The 20,579-nt window shown below is 46.1% G+C and overlaps 1 protein-coding gene across 2 annotated transcripts; it reads right to left on the minus strand.

Annotated features, from left to right (window-relative positions):
• Window positions 1–1,138: 1,138 nt before the first annotated feature.
• On the minus strand, window positions 1,139–19,556 carry NADK (NAD kinase). 2 transcript variants are annotated; one of them, XM_027728690.2, is made up of 12 exons: window positions 19,432–19,556; window positions 15,385–15,598; window positions 12,362–12,445; window positions 9,765–9,894; window positions 9,036–9,144; window positions 8,732–8,817; window positions 8,296–8,398; window positions 7,341–7,492; window positions 6,748–6,847; window positions 5,700–5,857; window positions 5,443–5,525; window positions 1,139–4,356 (listed from the first exon to the last, which is right to left on the minus strand). In XM_027728690.2, the coding sequence occupies exons 2-12, from the start codon at window positions 15,555–15,557 to the stop codon at window positions 4,209–4,211; spliced, it is 1,326 nt and encodes a 441-aa protein (XP_027584491.1). In that variant the 5' UTR covers window positions 15,558–15,598; window positions 19,432–19,556; the 3' UTR covers window positions 1,139–4,208. The 2 variants fall into 2 exon arrangements, with proteins under 2 accessions (XP_027584491.1, XP_027584493.1); XM_027728692.2 differs by lacking the exons at window positions 15,385–15,598; window positions 19,432–19,556 and adding an exon at window positions 14,705–14,800.
• Between the last annotated feature and the right edge of the window lie 1,023 nt (window positions 19,557–20,579).

Consider the following 20,579-nt stretch of genomic DNA (forward strand, 5'->3'; position numbering starts at 1 on the left):
TAAAAAACCCCTATACAAAATTAAAAAATAATATAAAACATATATAAAACAAATGTAAATATAAAATTAAATAAATTAAATATCTAAGTATATAATTATTATAAATACAAAATAAATTCAAAAGCCCTATTAAAAAATTTGTATTTTTCTCATCCCAGTCTCCTAAACCTGAATCAAATCTACTTTCCAGGAGGCCCAAGGGGGGCATGAAAGGGTTGGATTGTGTGGCCCCAGCTGCCAGAGCAGCAGCTGATGGCTGTGACTTCACTGCACAAGTCAGAGGGACTGTGAATTGTTGCTGAAATGGAGAAACACAGTCAAGCACATTCAGGCCTTTTGTGCAGCAGGGCCTGCCCAGAGCAGGACCAGCAAGGGAAGGCTCTGACCTTGCAGAAAGCCTGGACTTGACCAAAATTAGGTGAAGAAAGTGTGTTTTATGCAATAAATAGAGTAATAAATAGTTTTATGTCATACTGAGTGTCAGTGTCCCAGCAATGGGGGTTATTGCTCTGGCCAGGGACAGCAGGAGTTTGTCACCAGCCAGGCAGGAGAAGATGGAAAATCCTTCCTAAGGTGCTTGTAAAACAAATGAACTCCAAAGCAGCTCCATCACCTGCCCAAGGTGTCTCCTCACACTTGTCCAGCACCTGCAGGAGCTGCTGGAAGGGGTGACACGTTAATGAGGAAACCAAAGGACTCTCAAACACAATTAGTGACAAGTTCCAGGGAGGAAGGGTCTGGAACTTGGTCAGAACGTGCAAAGCCAAGGACACAACAGGCAATTAAACTGCATTTTCAATCTTCATCTTGCTATCCAAATTATCAGAGGTTATTTGACATCACTGCCCTGGTATTTCTATCCCTGGGCCTTCAAAAACACAGTTAATGTAGCCCAGCTACTCATACACAAGATCTGTTTCAATTTGCACAGCAAATCCAGCATTTCTTTTGAAACTCTTGAGCCCAGACTGTTATCAGACAATACCCTCAGAAAAGCCCTGGCTGTATTTTAGTAAAACAGATGCCCCTGTTCCACGAGACAACGTGTCAAAGCCCACCCTGGACATTTGCTCTCCAACTAACTGTGTGTGTGTTCTTAATCTGATATTCTCCCCCAGTCAAAGCGCTGCTCGACAAATGCAACTTTACAAAAAGATTTTATTGAAAGGATTGAAAAATATTCGTTTTCAACAATATTCAAAACGAGTTCTCAATGCGTTAACAATATGTAACAGGATTTTTCAGCTTTTAAAAATTCAGTACACTGCTTTATTCCGTGCTACACAGTTGTTAATGACTTCAATTTCTACTAGAGGATAATAACTTTTTTTTTAAAAAAAAAAACAAATTCATTTTCCCAGCTTCCATTTTGGCCCTTTGTAGACTGGAAAGGATCTGCAGGGTACAGGGACACCCACAAACCCCTTGTTTTAGAAACTCCTAATCAGCAAAACCCTATTTTTTTTTGTTTTTAGTACAGTTTCAACGAGTTAATTCGAATGAGCTACATCAGCAGAACGAGGTTTTATTGCCAACGAACCGAGTGTGCATTTACAGCTTTTTTTTTTTTTTTTCTGGTTCAGCTCTGAGCAAAAAATTCACCCACGTGACAGCAGCTGAGTCTGAAAACCCCAGTTGCTGCTCAGCCTCCCTCTCCTGCTTGGGAATTACGGTTTGGGAATTACAGCTCGTGGATTAAAAGCCTTGCCCAGGGACTTTGTACACTCAGATAAGTCTGAGATGCCTGAGCACAGCCTGGGCCGTGCTTGGGCACAGAGCAGTTGGGATAACTGGGATCAAGGCAGCTTTTGGAAGGAAAAATCAAGCCCCGAGTCAGCCCTGCCTCGGGTGGGTGATGCAGCTCTGCCTTGGCTGAGCACACACCCAAACACCTCCTCAGCAGGGAGTGCTCCCCAAGCAAAACTGCAGCAGCCTCAGAGCCAGCAGTGCAGCTGCAGTGGGTGATAAATTGAAAGAATAAATTCAAAGCCAACCCCTAACGTAGATCTAAAGTAGTTCAGTACACTTTGATTACAGATTCCATGACCTGTGCACTCTGAAAATCAAAAGTCCGGCCACTTAGTCAAGAACAGCTTTACTATTATAAAAAGCATAAATAAAAAGTGCTGAATATAGTTTTATCTTTAAAAAAATACTAGATAAGGCTCATAAATCATTTCACCTTGCCTCTGCAAAATGATTCCCACTTCCTAGTGTGCCTAGAACTCCACTCCTTTTCCACCTCACCAGGCATTTCCCCATACCCTGTTCCTTCTCTCAATTATTGCATGTTTAAATAAAATAGTTTCAAAGCAAAAAAGCCTGACACTTCTACAGTTCAAAAAGTAAACAGTTATCAAATAACTGGATACTCCACCCAGCAAACCCGTAAGCAGCTTCGAAAACAGTGATAAAGCAATTACTGCAGATTCAAGTGAAAGAGAAATCCCAAAAGCTTACCTGGATATTCTCCCAGGTACCACAAAATCCGTCTGTTTAGACCAAATCAAACCAATATTCTATTTTACAGCATTTACAAACCGAGTGTTCGTTTCTACCAACACACTTTCACTGTGATTTGAACCAAGAGTTTGCTTCTCTTTTATGGCAAAGTGCTCTCACCTGGATTTAATGAACTCAGACTAGGGCAGCACCCAGAATGGATGAGACATTATTCAGACCATCAGAGGACAAGAGGCCAGGCAGGGTCTGGGAATGAACACACTTCCCATCTCCACTTTGGACCACAGAAACAACGTAAGACGACCAGGGAAAGTTCACCAGAGCTCCTCACTCTGTTTCCAAGGAAATCCCACCTCAACCAGGAAACTAATTCCACTGCAAGACTCCAACTGCAACAGCTCCTGCCCACTCCTTCACCAGCCGATGCAGCAAGACTGAAAAATGCTAAAGTTTGGGTAATTAATGATCATGAGACTGCACCACAGAGAACATAAATGTAAACATTATCCTGGGGTTTGCTGGTTCTCAGGTAAAGTACAGGGCAAACCCTTTTTTATTTTTCCCCCCCCAACCAGTTCTTCCGTTGGGTTTTTTTTGTTTTTTGTTCTTTCAGAAAAAGCACAGACGATAAAATATGTACAGAGAGAAGTTAGAAACCTCTGAAAGCATCTTAGAAAAGGAAAAACACGAGACTCAGAATAATCTTGAGCGCTGAAGGCACCGTTGCTACTCCACTGGGAATGTGTCCTCTCCAATTCTCCAGCCACCAGAGCAGTATCCCGTCCTCTTTTACTCAGCACCAAGAGCTGGAAGGGATATCCATGGAAGTTGAGGGCATTACAGGATATTTTCCTCAAGACAATAGTGGAACTAGACAATGTTGTAGCAATTGAAGTCCAGATTCTTCCTGAACACTTGGAGGACTGTTTTGTTTTTTCTTTTTAAAAAACATGGTGGTCTCTAATGCTATTCCAGGGAATCAAACAAAAAGAATTAGAAAAACACAACACATGGATGATTCCCAGCAGCAGGAACTGCAGAGCTCTAAAAGCAGCTCAGCTACAAAACCAGAGATAGCTGCAATAACTAATAATATTTGTGGGTATTTCCACAGTGCTGACAGCCAAGGGTCAGCCACTGTTCAAATGGGCACAAGAGACAGAAATGTATACATAAAAAATAGATACTTTTTTGTGCTAGTTCCATCTATCAATAAAAAACATCCTCCAGGGGTGTTTCTTCAGCGTGTCACATCTGAGAGTAAGAGAGTGTTTTCTGGGCCAGATGTATTTAAGCTAACAAAGAGGAGAGATTATCTTTTTTTTTTTTTTTAAGAAAACTTCTTAGAGCCTTTATACTCGTAGCAGTGTTCAATGGAATTACAAATATACCAAATAAACCAGGCTGTTTTAATGCCACTCTCCTGGGGTGTATCTACATTCATGCCCTTGGTAAGGGAGAGGTTACAATCAAAGCTGCAGATGTGGCTGTCGCTCTCAATCAGAAAGAATCCAGTTTCCAGAAGGAAATTCACCCTGGACTACAGCAACTAGAGCCCAATTTCTTCCATCCCTACCCTTGGTTGCACAGGGAGCAGTAACACAATTCCCAGCCACGGGATCTCACAGATATAAAACCACAACCACAGCGCAGGTCCACGCTGGCAGCCAAAGGCTCCAAAATCCAAGCAGACAGAGGGGATACTGCCACACTCCATTCCCACGGGTCTGGGGAGATGCAGACACTCAAAATTCTTCTTCCTCCACAGCAAAGTTGTTTTGCTTCTTCCTCACGTTCCAGTGCAGACACTCGGCCAGGCTCTCGAACCAGTCGCTCACGGGGTCTCGGAAGCAGATGGAAGGAAGGGGGTAGCAAGAGGTAGTGATGCTAATACTGCAATAGCAACACAGGACAGCCATCAGGCAGGGCAGCAAACAGCACTCTGGGCAAAACCAAACCTGCTCCTGAGCTAACACAGCCCCACAGCCACCAACCTGGGAGAACAAGAGCTCCCACAGCCCAGCCGGGACCGGGACTGGGGCTCGGCTCAGCAGAGCAAAGCCAGGGCTGGGAATGGCTCCCAGCTGCACTGTGGGCACCTTCTGGCACTGTGAGAACACTGAACACAGCCCAGGATGCCCTGCAGCCCCTCTGCTGCTCTTCACATCAACCCCACAGTGACACAGGAACACCCAAGTGGCCACCTTGGCCTTTAAGTTTCAAGTTTTAACTATAAGCAACAGCACTGAGAGTCCAGAAACTAAAACGGGGCCAAACCTCATGTTTGAAACCTTCTTGCTCTCCTGAACTACTCTAAAGATGTTTCTATATTCTACAGAACTACTTTAAAGATGTTTCAGCCTCAGAGGAAACACCAGCAGTTCAGGATGGAGTTATGCCAGCTGTACATTTTCCTTCCTGGCAACTTGTCTGGGCCAAGAGGAAAAAACTCCTCCTGAATGGCAAATGCACCAGTGACCTCCTCACAGCTGCCTTAAACCCCTGAAATCCCCTCCCATGAGGATGAGCCACCATACACTGCCCATAAAACCTGAGGGACCCTCACACCCCGTGTTCTGCTCACTCAAGGCAGGAGCAAGTGAGCACCAGCATTTCCCAGGTTAACACAGCTTAAACCACGTGGAGATTTTCAGCACCACTGTTTACAGGCAGCTCCTGCTGATTTACATCTGCTAGAACTCCCAAGATTTATCTTGAAGTTAAAATTTATAGATTATTTTTAAAGGCATGCCCATCTCCCTTGCCAAGCTTTCAAGGTTCACATGCTTCTGTCTGAACGTTTCACTTGCTTTAATGGGAAGATATAAGGAAATTGAACCCTTTTAGTGCAGTTTGTGCTGTAAGAGGTTTATAAAAGTTTGTTTCTTCACTCCTTTAGCAGATGTCAGAGAATGAGGGAACTGCATGGATCAGGATTTTCTACACTTAGAGATACTACAATCAAAAAAAAGGCCTGACCTGTCTCCATGGCATATTTCCTGCCTCTTCCTTCCATCAAAGGAAACCCAGGCTGTGTTCCTGGCATCAGGGGACAGCATGATCTGAAAGAGAGAAAGGAACTCAATCCCAGGTCCAGAGCATTCCCCAACCCCCCCTGCTTTGGTCCCACTCCCATGGGTGTTCCTTGACTGCCCACAACATTTATATATTTATCACAACACATTTACACTTGATGTTTTTGGTTTACAAAGAGAAATCGGAGCGAAGGAGCCGACCTTGAGTTCCACCCCAGCAGGAACCACGATGGGCCTGAAGGACAGGGAGTGTGGGCAGATGGGGGTGATCATGATGGCAGGAACGTTGGGGTGGATCATGGAGGCTCCTGCTGCAGCTGCATACGCCGTGCTGCCCGTGGGGGTGGACACAATGACCCCTGGGGGGGACAAACAGCAAGTTTGGGACTGCACCAGCACCACAGTGGGAGACACAAATCACACAGTCGTGAAAACCAAGCAGAGAGCTCGTCCCTCCCAGCAGAACTGCAGCCTGGAACACACACACACAGGGAGAAACTCCCTCCTCATCCCACCTGCCCTGCGTTGTAGGGGAGTTGCACAAAGTTCTGCATCTCGGGTTACAGGGTTTTGTAACAGTGACTCTCACTTTTTTTTTAAGGGTAAGAGCTCTGCAGATTAACTCCTGCAGCCTGGGAGCTGAGGCTGTTGTGGGCTGAGGCTGTTGGGAGTTGAGGTTGTTGGGAGCTGAGGTTGTTGGGAGCTGAGGTTGTTGGGAGCTGAGGTTGTTGGGGGCTGAGGCTGTTGGGGGCTGAGGTTGTTGGGGGCTGAGGTTGTTGGGGGCTGAGGTTGTTGGGGGCTGAGGTTGTTGGGAGCTGAGGCTGTTGGGGGCTGAGGCTGTTGGGGGCTGAGGCTGTTGGGAGCTGAGGCTGTTGGGGGCTGAGGTTGTTGGGGGCTGAGGTTGTTGGGAGCTGAGGCTGTTGAGGGCTGAGGTTGTTGGGAGCTGAGGTTGTTTGCCTCCGGCAAATTCCAGACGGTCCAAGCCAATCCTTTCTGAGCTCTTTCTTGCCTTTAGCCCAAACATGTGACACCCAAAGAAACTGCCACTTGCCTCCACAAGCCCAAAAACAAAGCTTACAACACCTAGTTTGTTCACTAACCAATCAACAAGCACACCTATTTCTGCACACTCATCTTTGCTGCCACGGGGGAACTGAAGCTTCAGATTTCATTTCCAGGTGAGGGAATCCTGCAGTTAAATAACCCCAGTGCCCAGCTGAGGAGGGGAGGGATGGAGCCCCAGACTCACCATCTCCCTGCACCGTGGTTATCAGGTGTCCATTCAGAAACACATCCACGTTGGACAGGTAGGAGGAAGGACCACGATCCACCACGACCTCGTTCAGGACCTGCCACGACACCAAATGTTACCCCAGCCTGGCACTGCTGCCCTGGCAAGGTAATAAAGGACAAAGGGAAACAAGTTTTCCAGACCTCCAAAAAATTCAGGCTGATTAACAGTTATTTCCAGAAGCTGGTCACTAGTGGTTTCTCTTTTCATTTATTAAAAAAAACAAACAAAAAACTTTGCTGTATCTCACTTTAGAGCTGCTACTTGTTTTCAAAACAGAAGGAAGGTTGGACTCCATCCTGGAGGTCTTTTCCAACCTAAGTAATTCTGTGATTTCTGTGAAATTATTGCCAAAGCAAAGCACAGCAGCAGCAGAAATGGGCACCACATCCCCCTCATTCAGTGCCCACCCTGAGTCAGAGCAGCACAGATCAGTCCCACAGTGCTGGGCTAACGAGAGTCAGCTAAAGAAAAGGGGAGAGTCATCATAAAACAAGCACAAAGCAATTCAAAACCAGCATTTAGTTCTTCTGCTTGCTCTGCCCTCTGACCTGATATTGCATAATTTGCTTGCCCACTTCTTTCTCCAGGTTTGCAGACACGACTCCGTTCTCCTCGATCCCGTTCTGGACCGTCAGCTTCTCCCTGTGCTCCTTCACCACCTTCACCTTGAGCCTGCTCCTGAGAACCAGAGCTGCATTGCCTGGGGGTGCAACACACACAAAAAAACATGTTAAATGCAGAAAATCCCCCCCAGCAAACTGCATGAAATGCCAGCCCTCTATTCCTGAGCTTCCAGCCTTCCCGGTTTCATTCCCGAGGGAACCGGCCACACTTGGTTAAAGCTCAAAACTGATCTTTTAGTAGCAACGAGCAAAATTAAAGTAAAATTTCAACTCATTCCCTTCCCACCCTCCTCACTATGTGAAATTTGATTTTATAGGGACGTGGATCAAGATTGGAAAACGCTGCTGGGCTCAGGTGATCCTCACTGAGGCAAAAGCTAAGCCTAAGGAAAATCAGAGCAGCAGAAACATGTATTTAAAAGGAAACATTCTAGAAATGTGGGGATTCTATACATCTTCTCAGGAATCTACTTTGGATACAACTCAATCTCATATTGAAGAAATAAAGTATTTATTTCCTTAAATATTCTATATTTGCCTGACTTCTCTGTTTTTAAGCACTGCACTGCTTAGAGAACCAGCACAGAGGCTTCAGAGCTAAACTCTATTTCTATGTTTAGCTGCCATTTAATGTGAGTTCTGCATCATCTTGGACTTGTCTGCTCCACAAAGTTATTTCTGAGCCATTTTCCTTCACAGAACAGCAGCACTGGAAGGGTCAATGCAGTGCAATACTTCTGTTAATTTAATACACGTTTCTCCAGTCTCAATCTTAAGGGAGAACCCAAATGAGTTAAGAAAATTTAATTCACCTTGAGAAAAAGGTACAGAAGAAATGTAACAAACAGAAACACCCCAAGCCTTGTCCCCTTAAATTTACCTTCTATAACCTGAGTGACTTGGGACTGAAAATTCTCAAAATTAAATGGAGTAAGAAATCCAAGGGATCCCAGATGAAAAGCCATAACTGGAGGGACACTACCCTATCAATAAAGAAAAGAATCTTAAAGCCACTGAATCAAAGCAATTCACACTTCAACTCGTTGCCTGTAAATATTTTGACTCTTAATTTTATTTTTAATATTAATTTAACGTAACTTCAATATGTAAAGTTACTTACTGTAACTTTAATATTAATTTAATGTAACTTCAACTGTGTTTAACAAAACCAACACATTTTTCATCATTTTCAGAAGGTGAAACAGGAACAAACACCAAAGGACAAATGCTGAATTCGGTAGCAAAGGGGGAAAAACCACTTTCAAATGCTTCAAAAACAAAAAAGGTTTACAGGTTTATTTCTCACAGGGACCAACCTGGAAGAGTGAAGAAGCATAAAGCAAGGTCCCATCTCCTCCCAGGCAAATGATAAAGTCTATCTGATTGGAGATATCATCATAATCTGGAAGCAACATTGAAACACAACATATGAATTCAGTTGTAGCAACACTCTTCGTTTCCCAACTAAAACCAGGAAAAAAAATTCCAAGCTGCAGCACCACAACGTTCCCTCACAAACATTAAAAACCCCACAGCTGGGATGGAACAACAAACACTGCCAAAAGACACTTTGGGTTGACAAACAGCAATAACTGCACCCTCAGGGAATCACTTCCATACCTTCTCTGAAGGTGCAAAACTTCTTCTTCACTGGTCCAAAATTCTCATCATTAGCTATGGCAGGGTCTTCCAACACCTTTTTTTCTACGTACACTATCATATTGTTCTCCTTGAGAGAGAGACAATAAGCTCGTTATTAAAGTCTTAAAATGCCAACACGTTTGACTCTCCCCACAATTTGCATTAGTTTAAAACATTTAAATAATATTATAATGTAATATATTATATTTATAATATTACATTATAATATTATAATATTGTTACATTATTTAAAATTATATTATATTTATATTTATAATAATATTTTATGGGAGTGTTCTGCATTTCTTGGTTGTTTTTCCATGTGTGGTTCTAATTCTCACGAGAATTTTGCAGCGTGCACAGACCTATCTCATAAACTAAACTACAGCCTGGAACACAGATTACATGGTGCAGTACCACTGCTGTGTTTGTTTGTTCAGGGCTTCAAGCTTTTTAAATATCCCATTCCCTGTATTTTGGGACTGCAGAAGGAAGTTTTTACTTCACTTTTTTTTGGTTTTTAGCTTGAAATACTTCAGCACTGATCTTGAGCTCTGAAACAGATTTTACTACATCCAGTGGCAATGGGTGTGAATATTTATATATTATATATATTTATAATTCTGCACATTAAACAGGCTCAGTAATTCAAAGAGGTTTAGATGTAAATCTTTTTTTATGGTAAAACTGGATTTTCCATCTCGTTACCTCGGTCAGGTACACGCAAAGCTCCTTGAAAGGCTGCAGCAAACTGGCATCACGGATCTTCTTGATCACAAGGACACTCTTGGGGGGTTTGTTCCACGTCAACCGCTGGCTGGCTGGATCCTGGATGTGCCTGCAGGACAAAAACCCCCCAGGGTCACCCTGACCTGCTCTCACCTGCCAATAACACACCCAGCCCTCAGCACTGCAAGGAGAGGCAGGAAAACGCAATAATTCACATTGTAATGATGCTCCTGAAACCAATCAGTGCTTTGATATCTGAAGATAACCCAGGATTAAAGTGCTGTAGCTCCTGGCCCTGCTGCCATGTGAACAACGAGGGCAAGCAGGGATGGGAACAGCAGCCCCACAAAAGCTCTCGGATCAAACCCTTCCAGTGCCACCTCCCCTGCTCCCCTCCAGCCTGCTTCAGTGCTCTGCCCTCTTCAGCCCACTCAAAGTAAGGAGAAACACTCAATCAGAGGATCAGAAAAAAGCTACAGCATAATTTTTTCCCCCCCATTGAACACTGTAAGTCAAACAGCTTAATGTAAATTTAAAATTCATTTTAATGCCTATATTCTATGTACAAGTACAGTAGAAACCAAGTTAATGCAGGAGGTCTAATATCAATAAACCTGACAAGAACTGAAGTTTGCAGCACTGATTTCACTGGATAAGCCCAGAACCAGTTCCAACTTCATTCAGACAGAAGCCACTCTGCCTGCTTTGAGCTGTACTCACCAATTCCACGCAGTTCTACTAAAGGAAACATTACTCCTAACACACTTTAAGATCTTCATGTTTCTCTCCAGGAGTCAGGCAAATGCAACAGCTCCAAAAAAGTCAAAGGCTGAGGCTTTTATCACTTAATTAATAAACTGTGACCTCAGAAGAAAACATTTTTCTCTGAAAAATGTTTCTCCCTATGAAGTGTTGCAATCAGTCCCAACAAAAAGCAGTGAGGCTTCACAGAAAAATCCCCTGTAAAACAGTTTATTCCGGATCTTCAGAGGCAAGATTTCGTCAGGAAAACCCCATTTCAAAAAAGAGCTTTAAAAGCAGGTATTTGACTTCCCCTTTCTCTCAAAGAGCACAACCACCTGATCCTTTTTTCACTGAGTCTTCATTCAGTTCATCATAACAGCCTTCAGAAAGCAGGTTTGCAAGCTCTGGTGCCGATGGTCATATTGAGAGACACGCCAAGACCTTCACTGACTTCTGCCTGTACTTAATGTTCTGTTAAAAAATCCCTCCCAGCGAAGGGAGTTTAACAATATTATTGATTACACAAGAGAAAAAAAACAAACCAAACCAAAACAAAAAATGTTTTGCTTGTTTTTAGAAGATCCAACAAAACCTCGGGTGCGGTAAGAAAAGGACATTTACAGTTTGGTCCTCCAACAGTCCCTCAGTTCAGGCACCTTTGCTCCCCAGCTCTCCTGCCCAGGCAGCTTTTCCCTGGCACGTGTCACCCGCAGGCTCTGCAGCCCAGGGCTCCTGTCCCTGGTTTATATCCCTTGTCCTGGGCCAGCCCCTGGGAGGAGCTGCTCCCCCACAGCCAGGTGAGGAAACACAGCCCAGGCGGGGTTTCAGCTGAACTCAGCTCTGCAGGGCACCTTTTACACCACACACGAGGAATGAGGAAGCTCAGGGTGCCCTCACCTGAGCCACACCTGCCTGGGGAGGGTTTGGGTGCCACCAGTGCTCTGAGGAACATCCCTGTCTACTGATGGAAAGGTTTGGGTGCCACCAGTGTTCTGAGGAACATCACTGTCTACTGAGGGAAAGGTTTGGGCAGGTAAATATTGACTGAAATACCTCACACTTAATGGAGAGAGCAAAGAAATAAAACCTTTTAAAGGGACAAAAATCACGGGATCGCAGAACGGTTTGGGTTGGGAGGGAACTTAGAGGTCACCCAGTTCCCTTCCCCTGGGCAGGGACACCTTCCACTAGCCCAGGTTGCTCAAACCCAGCCTTGGACACTCCCAGGGATGGGGCAGCCACAGCTTCTCTGGGTAACCTGTGCCAGGGCCTCCCCACCCCAAAATCAGGGACTCCTGCCTTGGTCAAACCCTGACATTCCTCGTTTGACCAAGACACCATTTCCTGAGTATATAACACATGGTGTAAAAAGCAACACTTGACACCACCCAACCTACAAAATTAAAATGTTTATTTGCCCACTCAGCAGACACCAACCCTTCCTTCCACACTGATCAGCAGTCTGAAAGCAAGCCTGCCCTAACAATATTCATACAGAGAAAGTGCCAGAGATCAAACACAAAAAACTCAAACTACCCATTCTAACATCATCACCGAGGGAGGGAGAAGCCTCTCCTCAGATTCCACAGCACACAGAACAATTCCTCTCCCTTTCCTCGAGCTGTCCTGAAGGATTTTTGTTCCCCCGAGTTTACAGTGATTAAAGTTGCCATTATTGCCCCCAAACTGTGGGTTGCAGATCGTGCCAGTCTGGCAGAGCAGCCCCAGGATGGCAAAACCTCCAAACATCAGGTAAAAACACACACACAGCACTGGTTAGGGGGTGAGGAGTGGGAAAGCAAACTTCTCTTTGCCCCAGAATGAGCACTTACATAATGGTTTTAGGGTTTTGCAGCATACAGGCCTTTGGTCCAAACGTGGTCACTGGGCATGGTCCGTGCAGGGAGCGCGTTCTCCTGAAGGGACAAAAAAACCCAAACAACCAGTGAATAAAAGAAATCTGGGCACATTTGGCTCCACAGCCACCAAAACCACTTCTCTGGAACAGCTGCACTAAGAAATACAGGGCAAAGTGCATTTCTTAACCCTACATTTATTGTTACCGTTTCATTTTGTAGGTATTAACTCTCACATTTCAGGTGTCTGCACCAGCTTGGCCGCTGCAGGCACAGTAACAATACTTTTTTTCCTCTCTTCCTTTAAGATGTAGATCTCACCTGAAAGCAAACATCTTTAGAATGACTAAACCTGGTGTAAATGCACGGAAAATGGCTCGGTGAGGGCTCTTCATCTCAAAAATGTCCATGCATTAGGTCTCCCAGTGTGTGCCCTGACAAGCATTTACAGCGAGATCTCCAACACCAAGGCAACTCCTTCAAACTCTTTTGCCACAGTGATGCATGTCCTGGTTATTTAAACACCTTCTTGTTGTTTAAATCTTGGCACTCAATAAATTAATGAAATGCAAACCCTTCAGTTCTACACAGAGATATCTGCAGTACGAGGCTACAGTTTTGAACAGATTGAAAAAAATGCTTTCCCCCCACTATTTATTTATCTCATGTGATCTTTGCCTTCAAACAAACAGGAGCTCTGAGGTCTCATTTATGCTCAAAATGAAGACAGGAGAACACAGGGTTACTCCTGGCTCCAGGATGGGATTATCTGGAGCACGTCAGAACTCACCTCCCTCCCACCTCCCTCAGCAAATCTGGAAAGGGGAGCAAAACTTGATCATGGAACTGTTGAAACGTTCTGTGAGTGCTCCCAGAATTATTCCATTAAAAAGAAGGGGGAAACATGCCTTTCCTGTGCTTAATTCACTTACCCCACTGCTTGGCAGCCACCATCATTACTGCACTGCCTTCTATTGTGTGTGTTATAAAGCAGCTCAGGCCAGCCCTGTGACTCACTCTTAGAGCTAAAAAAAAACCCCTCAGAAATCTAATAAAAATCAAAACCAGATCACAGGTTACAAATACATATAATTAAGGAATAACAGCAACATCTTGCTTGTTCCACGTCTAACAAAATGTGAGCGCCCAAGATCCGACTTCCCACCGTGAAAACAGAAATTACATTCGTTTCTCAGATAATTTTTTTTTCCATCTGTTAAGGCCAGGCATGACTAACCCAGTCAGATAAGAGTATTACTAAGTGTTTTATAAAGTTTACCTTATCTACATTAAAGCAGAAAAATGAGCAAGGCCTGACATAACGAGGGATTAACGTGTGTGCCAACACGGGCAAGGGAATGATAAGTCTCCCTCCACTCATGAGCAATTACACCTGAAATGAGGAGAGTTAAATAACACCCTGGCACAACATCACCTCCCACTTCTTGCCCCACTCAAGCTTCTCCCAGATAACTGTCATTTTTTGCCTTCTTTCAACACAGGTTGAAAGAATTCCAGGCCCCTCCCAGTAACTGGAATTCTGATCCCACATGAGGCCTCAAATATCCACGGCCAACCTTCAGGACGTTCCAGAGATGAATCAATACTTGGTGTAACTTCTCATTGAGGTTTCACTTGGGTTTATTATTTACTCAATAAAATGCCTGCACTGAATTTAAAGTTATCTGTAGTCAGTCTTTGCTAGGAATGAGCAGCAGTGCCCTGGAAATTATACATCTTTTAGGAAAATCTGCCTGTCAGTTCAGAGCAGATGGGCAACTCCCTCCATCTGAGCACTCCAGAGGAAGCCTGACAGCACTTCCTGGCAGTCTTGTGACAATTTAGCCCTAAATTGAAGACAGTGAATGACTGCAGAGCATCTTAATGAAGAAAAAATCTCAGCAGCAATTACCCCAACCCAAACCACAATGCACAGGGGCCCACGAAGATCTCTCCTGGCTGAAAAAGCAGTTATTTAGCCAGAAGATAATACACAAAAATTTGGACCACATGGCCTTTTACACAGGTTGACTGAAGTCTATGTTCATAAAGTGGAGCAGAGGAAGCCCCCCAGTTTTACAGGATGATTTAAAGTCTTATTTATTGACTACACACACCCCACCATAGCTAGGATGGAACAGTCAGAGCAGAGCCCTCAGCAAACCCCTTCCAGAAGCATTAAACACCCTGAACTCCACACACAGAGGGTATTTTCCTAACCCTGCAGCCTCTCCAGACCGAGGCTCTCAGTTTGCCTCCCTGCACCCTGTGAAGTGCAGCCTCACCCACCCGTGCTCTGCCTCCCAAGGACATTCCTACCAGCAAAGCAGGAACTCTGGATGACATTCCATGGGCTGGGGAACTCCTCTGTGGCTCTGGCCGTGCTTGAGAGGCTCACAGGGCAAGGAAGGTGAAGTTCTGCTGTGCCTTCCACCACAGCAGACCCACTGCTGCCCCAGCACTGCCCAATATTTGCAGAGGGTCCAAAGATCACGGAATCAGAGGTTCCATCACTGTCCACATGACAAGGGCCTTGCAGCGAGAGTGGAAATTTGGCCCAAAGGAACAACTGGAACTTTCTCAGGGCTGGGGAAGTGTCTGCAAACACAAACTGACTGTGCTGCCTCACACAGAACCTAAACACTCACACAGGTTTTAACACAGTCCTAGAGCTCTGCCTAGCGGAAATAAAAGCAGCACTAGAACATTGGTAAAGATTTGCAGGAGTGTCTCTGCTGTTGATTTGTGCCTTTTTTTTTTTTTTTGAGACTATGAACTCTCAGACACCTGTTTAGACAGCCAGGCCACTTTTATTAATTATTATTAATTACATTATTATATTGTTTTTCTTAGTTTACCCCCCACCTTCAACTTCCTGCCCTCGCTTTGGAAAACCAACCTCCTGAGGTGCATTTTAGGGTTATACAAAAGGAGTGAAAACTAAAATCCAGCTAAATTGATCTATTTTAGCAGGAAGAGGAAGAAGCAGGAGTTTGTACCGGAATTCTTTGGTGCTTCCCAGGGCTGGTGAAGCCGACAGACTTCGTGACTTGGACCGTCCCCGGCTGGTGTTGCCCCACTCCTCGTCATCGTGACAGGCTGAGCAGTGATAGCCAGAGTCTGAGCTGCCCTCAGCCTTGCTGGCACACAGCTTCTCCCGACTCATCTCCATCCTGGAAGCGAAGGAGCCTCAGCCAGAGAGAAATTCGATCCCTGGGGAAAAAAAAAATTAAAATGTGGGTATTAGCAAAGCTAACGGGGCTCCCCTTCAAATGCAGATCACTGCTTTAACCCCAGGCTGCTGACACTGCCCCAAGGCGCCCTCTTCTCTCAGCAGTTCAAGTGCTGGACACCAAAAAATTACTGGAGCTGTGCTTAACATCAAAAAGTGACTGGAACTGCCCCTGCTGCCAAGATGAGCCGTGTGGTTTGGGGGATTTCCCTGCTTTCTGCAGCCCCTGCTCCGTGCTCAGCATCACTCACCACAAAGTGCTTCAGGTGGGGTCCTCCCAGTGCCCCCACAGTGGTTTTTTAATTGGTTTTTATTAAAGCTTCTGCAAGAGGAGCTGGGAGGTACATGAAACACCGAGTTCACACCCACTGACAAACACTTCCCCGAAGGATCCCAATTGGGAAGTTCTTCAAGGTAATCAGGAGACACTGGAATTAAAAATGACCAGTATGTTCCCAGATTTAGAACAGGCTTAGTACAAAGTTGTTTCAAGACCAGCACAGATTCATGTCTTCAGTTACACAAGGGATAAAATGAATTTATTTTTGATACTGAAGAGGAGGGAAAGCTTTAAATATGTGCCAAGGAATGAAGACTCAGGAAAAACTATAAAGTCTCCCATTAGGTGATATATATATTGGACACATAAAACCAGAATACTCTAAGACAGAGCATAAAAAAATACCCCTGTCAGATAATGAAATAGAAATAACCATAATAAACCTCAGCTCTTCACAAAAATCAGGTTAACTCCAAGCTGAGAAGAGAGAAAAACAAGCTGGAGGAGAAGTTGGAAGAAAGTTCTTAACTCATTTGTGACAAAATGTGTCCAAAACAAACACGACAAAATAAGGACAAATGTGAAGTATTTCACTTCCACCAACAACCAGCACAAACAGAAGATAAACAGCTGGTTAAAGCCCAGCTCTGCAGAAACAAACCAAACCAAAACCAAACCAAAACCTAAACTTGAAATAACTGCAAAAGTTCCAGAAATCTCGTATGTAAGTTCTCATTACTTGAAGCGAACAGAACCAGCCTTATCAGAATATAAATAGAAACCAACTTTCAGGGTATGGACAAACACCAAACTATAAACAAATAGTATCCAAGGAGAGCAGCCCAGAGGAACAGCACATTCCTTGAGGCACTGGATTCCGAGACGGGGAAAAAGTTGGTTCCTTAAAAACCTGCAGACGTTTTTCAAAGTTTCATCCCTTTGGATGCACTTCCCACTTTGTCCTGTGCAGAGGGGAACTGAGCACCCCTGAAACCTTTAAAATGGGCTGTGGCTCTGGAAAACAGTCCCAGAAAAATCCCCAGAGGATGACACACTCCATGATCTTACAGGTGCTGTTTCCCAGCATCCCAACTTCCAGGCAACAAAACCACCGATAAAACGCAGCTGGAATTTCAGACCCAGCACTGGCTCGTTACTGAATGAGACAGAACCACCAGCTAATCAAATTAAAAAGGACTTCTGCTCCTGCTGCAGCTCAGTCACCCCCACAGACAGGTACAATTACTGCCACCATCAATAATTGATAACATCCTGCACTTGCAGAGGCATCAAAGTTTAGCTGTGGGTTACTCATTGCTCAGCGTCACCCGTGACCAGCACTTGGGAAATCCTCATTTCAACATATTCATAACTCCTCATAACTAAGACTGGGGAAAAAATGTACCTCTATTTTGAGACAATTTAAGCTCAATGTAAAGCTTGTGCCAGTTAGGTGACTAAGGGGGGAGGGCAGAGAACAATAATTTATATAATAAGCAATAAGTAAGGAGTGTTTCCATGTGACTTTGATTGAATTATGTTCATCTGACAGATGCTGACAGTAAAGAAAATCAGATTAGCACAAAAGTGGAAGTAAGAAGGTGCACAGACCTACTAAATACAGCCTAAGAACTCCCTCCATGTAATACTTTCCAATTCAGGCTGTTTTAACTACAGCTTGCACCGTGCACTGTTTAATTAACGTTCCCTCACAAGACCTTTATTAAATAAGCAGACTTGACATAAGGACAAAACTATCACTGAACAGCTTCCAGGACTGGATCCAAAGACTTTTAAACACATGTTAACAAAGCAATGAAAAGGCTGCTCTGCTTTAAATCATGTCAAGAATTTAAAAAACTTAAGAAAAAAAAAAACTAAGGAAAACAACATTGCAGAATGAAGGACAATTGAGGAACTGTCAACATTCAGTATTAAATATCTGTGATGGTGACACAGGAACCAGGTGAATCACCTCTCACATGGATCCAACTGCAGTTTTACTGTAGTTTCCCACCTCACATTTCTCTGTCACTGTGAATTAACACTCCCATGAAGAGGTTTCATCAAACCATCTTTATGTAGAGGGACACAAGGCCATCACATCCCCAGAAGGAGCATAAGGCTGCAAATCACCAGGGGACTTAATTTTATTTTTTAATGACCTGAGAGCTGTTATTTCATAACAAACTCTCCCTGTCAAAGGCTCTGCCCCGAGTGATCCTGGTTACAGGGTCAGTGCAGGTCCATCCCCACCAGATCCTCACACGCCTTCAAGGCTGCAGCATTTCTGATTTCCTGGACACTGAAGAGGTATTCAAAACACCTTGTTTTGTACCTTGTATTAGGACAAAAGAGGACAAGGTTCTATCCAAAACTGCTACCACTCACCCCACTGCTACAGAGCCCTGTCTGCTGGATCACTTAGTTCTGTGGAGAAGGTTTTTTTATGTTGTATTTGGCTGAAGGAAGCACTGCAAGAGAGGTTTACCTGCCTTTGACTCTTTCCCCCAGGGCACTAAACGCCCCTCTCACACGCAGAAAAAGGAACAAGTGTATGAGACAGCCAAAACTTCCTCTTGGTTTGGTTTAGAACTTCGCATTTTCGTGGGTCTGAACAAGCCCGATCCCTCTCTGACAGCAGCTGCAATTCATCCGCCCGGGTTTTGATTACACACCCAAATGCTATTTCTACCAAAAACCAGACGGTGTGACCATCACGTGTGCGACACTCGGGCAAAACAAGCCCGTTTGTTAACCCTTCCACCCCAAAACACCCCCCGACAGCACCACGGGCGGGGCATTAACACCCCGAGCCCACCGGCCCGCTCTGAGCCGGACCCGCACCTCCGGGATGAGCTGTTATTCCTCCGGGATGAGCTGTTATCCCTGCGGGATGAGCTGTTATCCCTGCGGGATGAGCTGTTATTCCTCCGGGATGAGCTGTTATCCCTACGGGAAGTGTCCCGCCCCGGGGTTCCCGGTGGGGAACATTCCTGGGTCTGGCCGGAGCTCCCGGGGAGCCCGAGAGGGATGCGGGATGGGGATGCGGGCACGTGGGATGGAGATCCAAGCGGCCCCGGCGGGGACACGCACCGGGGACACTCACGGAGGGGACAGAGGGACACGCACCGGGGCAGGACAGGCACCCTGGGGACAGGACACGCACTGGGGACCCGCACCGGGGGGACAGACGCCCATGGCGGGGACACACGGACACCGGGAAACACCCGGGGGAAAAGAGAGACACGCACAAGGGACACGCGAGCAGCGGGGGGACAGAGGGACACACCCGCACCAGGGGGAGAGAGGGACAGAGGGACACACACTGGGACACATTGCACCGGGGGGACAGAGGGACCCGCACCGGGGGGACCCACGGACACCGGGGGGACAGAGGGACCCACACCGAGGGGACAGAGGGACCTGCACCGGGGGAGACAGAGGGAACCGCACCGAGGGACAGAGGGACGCCCCGCTCCCCCCGGCCCGGCCGCGCTCCTGCGCGGGTGGGCGTGCGCGGGCCGGACTCACCGCGGGCGGTGTCTCAGCGGCGGTGCGGGCTGTGCGGGCGGTGCGGGCGGTGCTGAGCGCCGTGCCGGGCGCTGTGCCGGGCGCTGTGGCGGGCGCGGGGCGGTCGGTGCGGGGCGAGGGCCCGGCGCTCCCTGCGCGCCTCCATCGTCCCGTCCCCGCCTCCCCGCGCGCAGGCGCGGAGCCACCCGGGCCCAGCGCGCAGGCGCGGCCGCTGCGCGGGGCCGCCCCCCCCGCCCCCCAACTCCCTCATGGCTGGTTGATCGCCCAGATATTTATTAATTAATTAATCGGGGATGGTCGGGTTTGTATAGTGGCCAACAGTGCGATCCCGCACGGGTGCGGGTACACGCGCGGGAGAGGTGCCGGCTGTGGGACATGGGGCAGCTCCCCTCCGACCACCCCACCACCCCCAGCCATCATCTCCTCAGGCCATCTCCCCTCCAACCATCATCTCCCTCCAACCATCCCACTTCCAACCATCATCTCCTCTGACCATCTCCCCTTGAACCACCATCTCCTCCAACCCTCTCCCCTCAGTCACAGAGTCACCCCCGACCATCCCCCCATGTCCCCCCTACCTGCACTGCCAGGACAGGCACAGTTTGCACACCCACTTGTCTCCCTGTGCCCTCCAGCTCCCACCACGCCTTCCCCTCCCTTTGCCAAGGGTGTAGCTGTTGGCACAGCTCACCCACGCCCTCCTCACATCTCCCACAATACCTGTCCTGAACTTTTACCCTCAAGTGGCCTGACATCATCAGTTAAATTCTCTTTCTGGTACAAACCCCCTGTTTGACAACACACATTACTGTGTCAGAGTCACTCAAATACAGGCAGAAGGTGCTGAAATGGAGGAAACCATTTTCCAGTCTGTACTTGATCTGGAAAAACAAAAGGCATCTGGTTTCAGTCCCTTGAAATCACCAGGAGCTTTGTCACAAAAAACCAGATCCTCCAACAGAGGCAGGATCAAGCCCCTGTACAGATGCCAACAGTAAAAGACTCCTTCAGTTACCAAACCCAGGCAGGTTTTCTAATTCCTAAATTGCATCTCAAACCAATAGTACTTTGAAGAGATCACAGACTCACTGGATAAATCACATCAGGACAAAGCCACAAAGAGAGAACAAGTTACCCCATGTGAGAAT

The sequence above is a fragment of the Pipra filicauda genome, unplaced genomic scaffold, assembly GCF_003945595.2.
Source record: "Pipra filicauda isolate LSUMZ 115617 unplaced genomic scaffold, ASM394559v2 scaffold87_size3191425_pilon, whole genome shotgun sequence".
Taxonomy (NCBI): Eukaryota; Metazoa; Chordata; class Aves; order Passeriformes; family Pipridae; genus Pipra; species Pipra filicauda.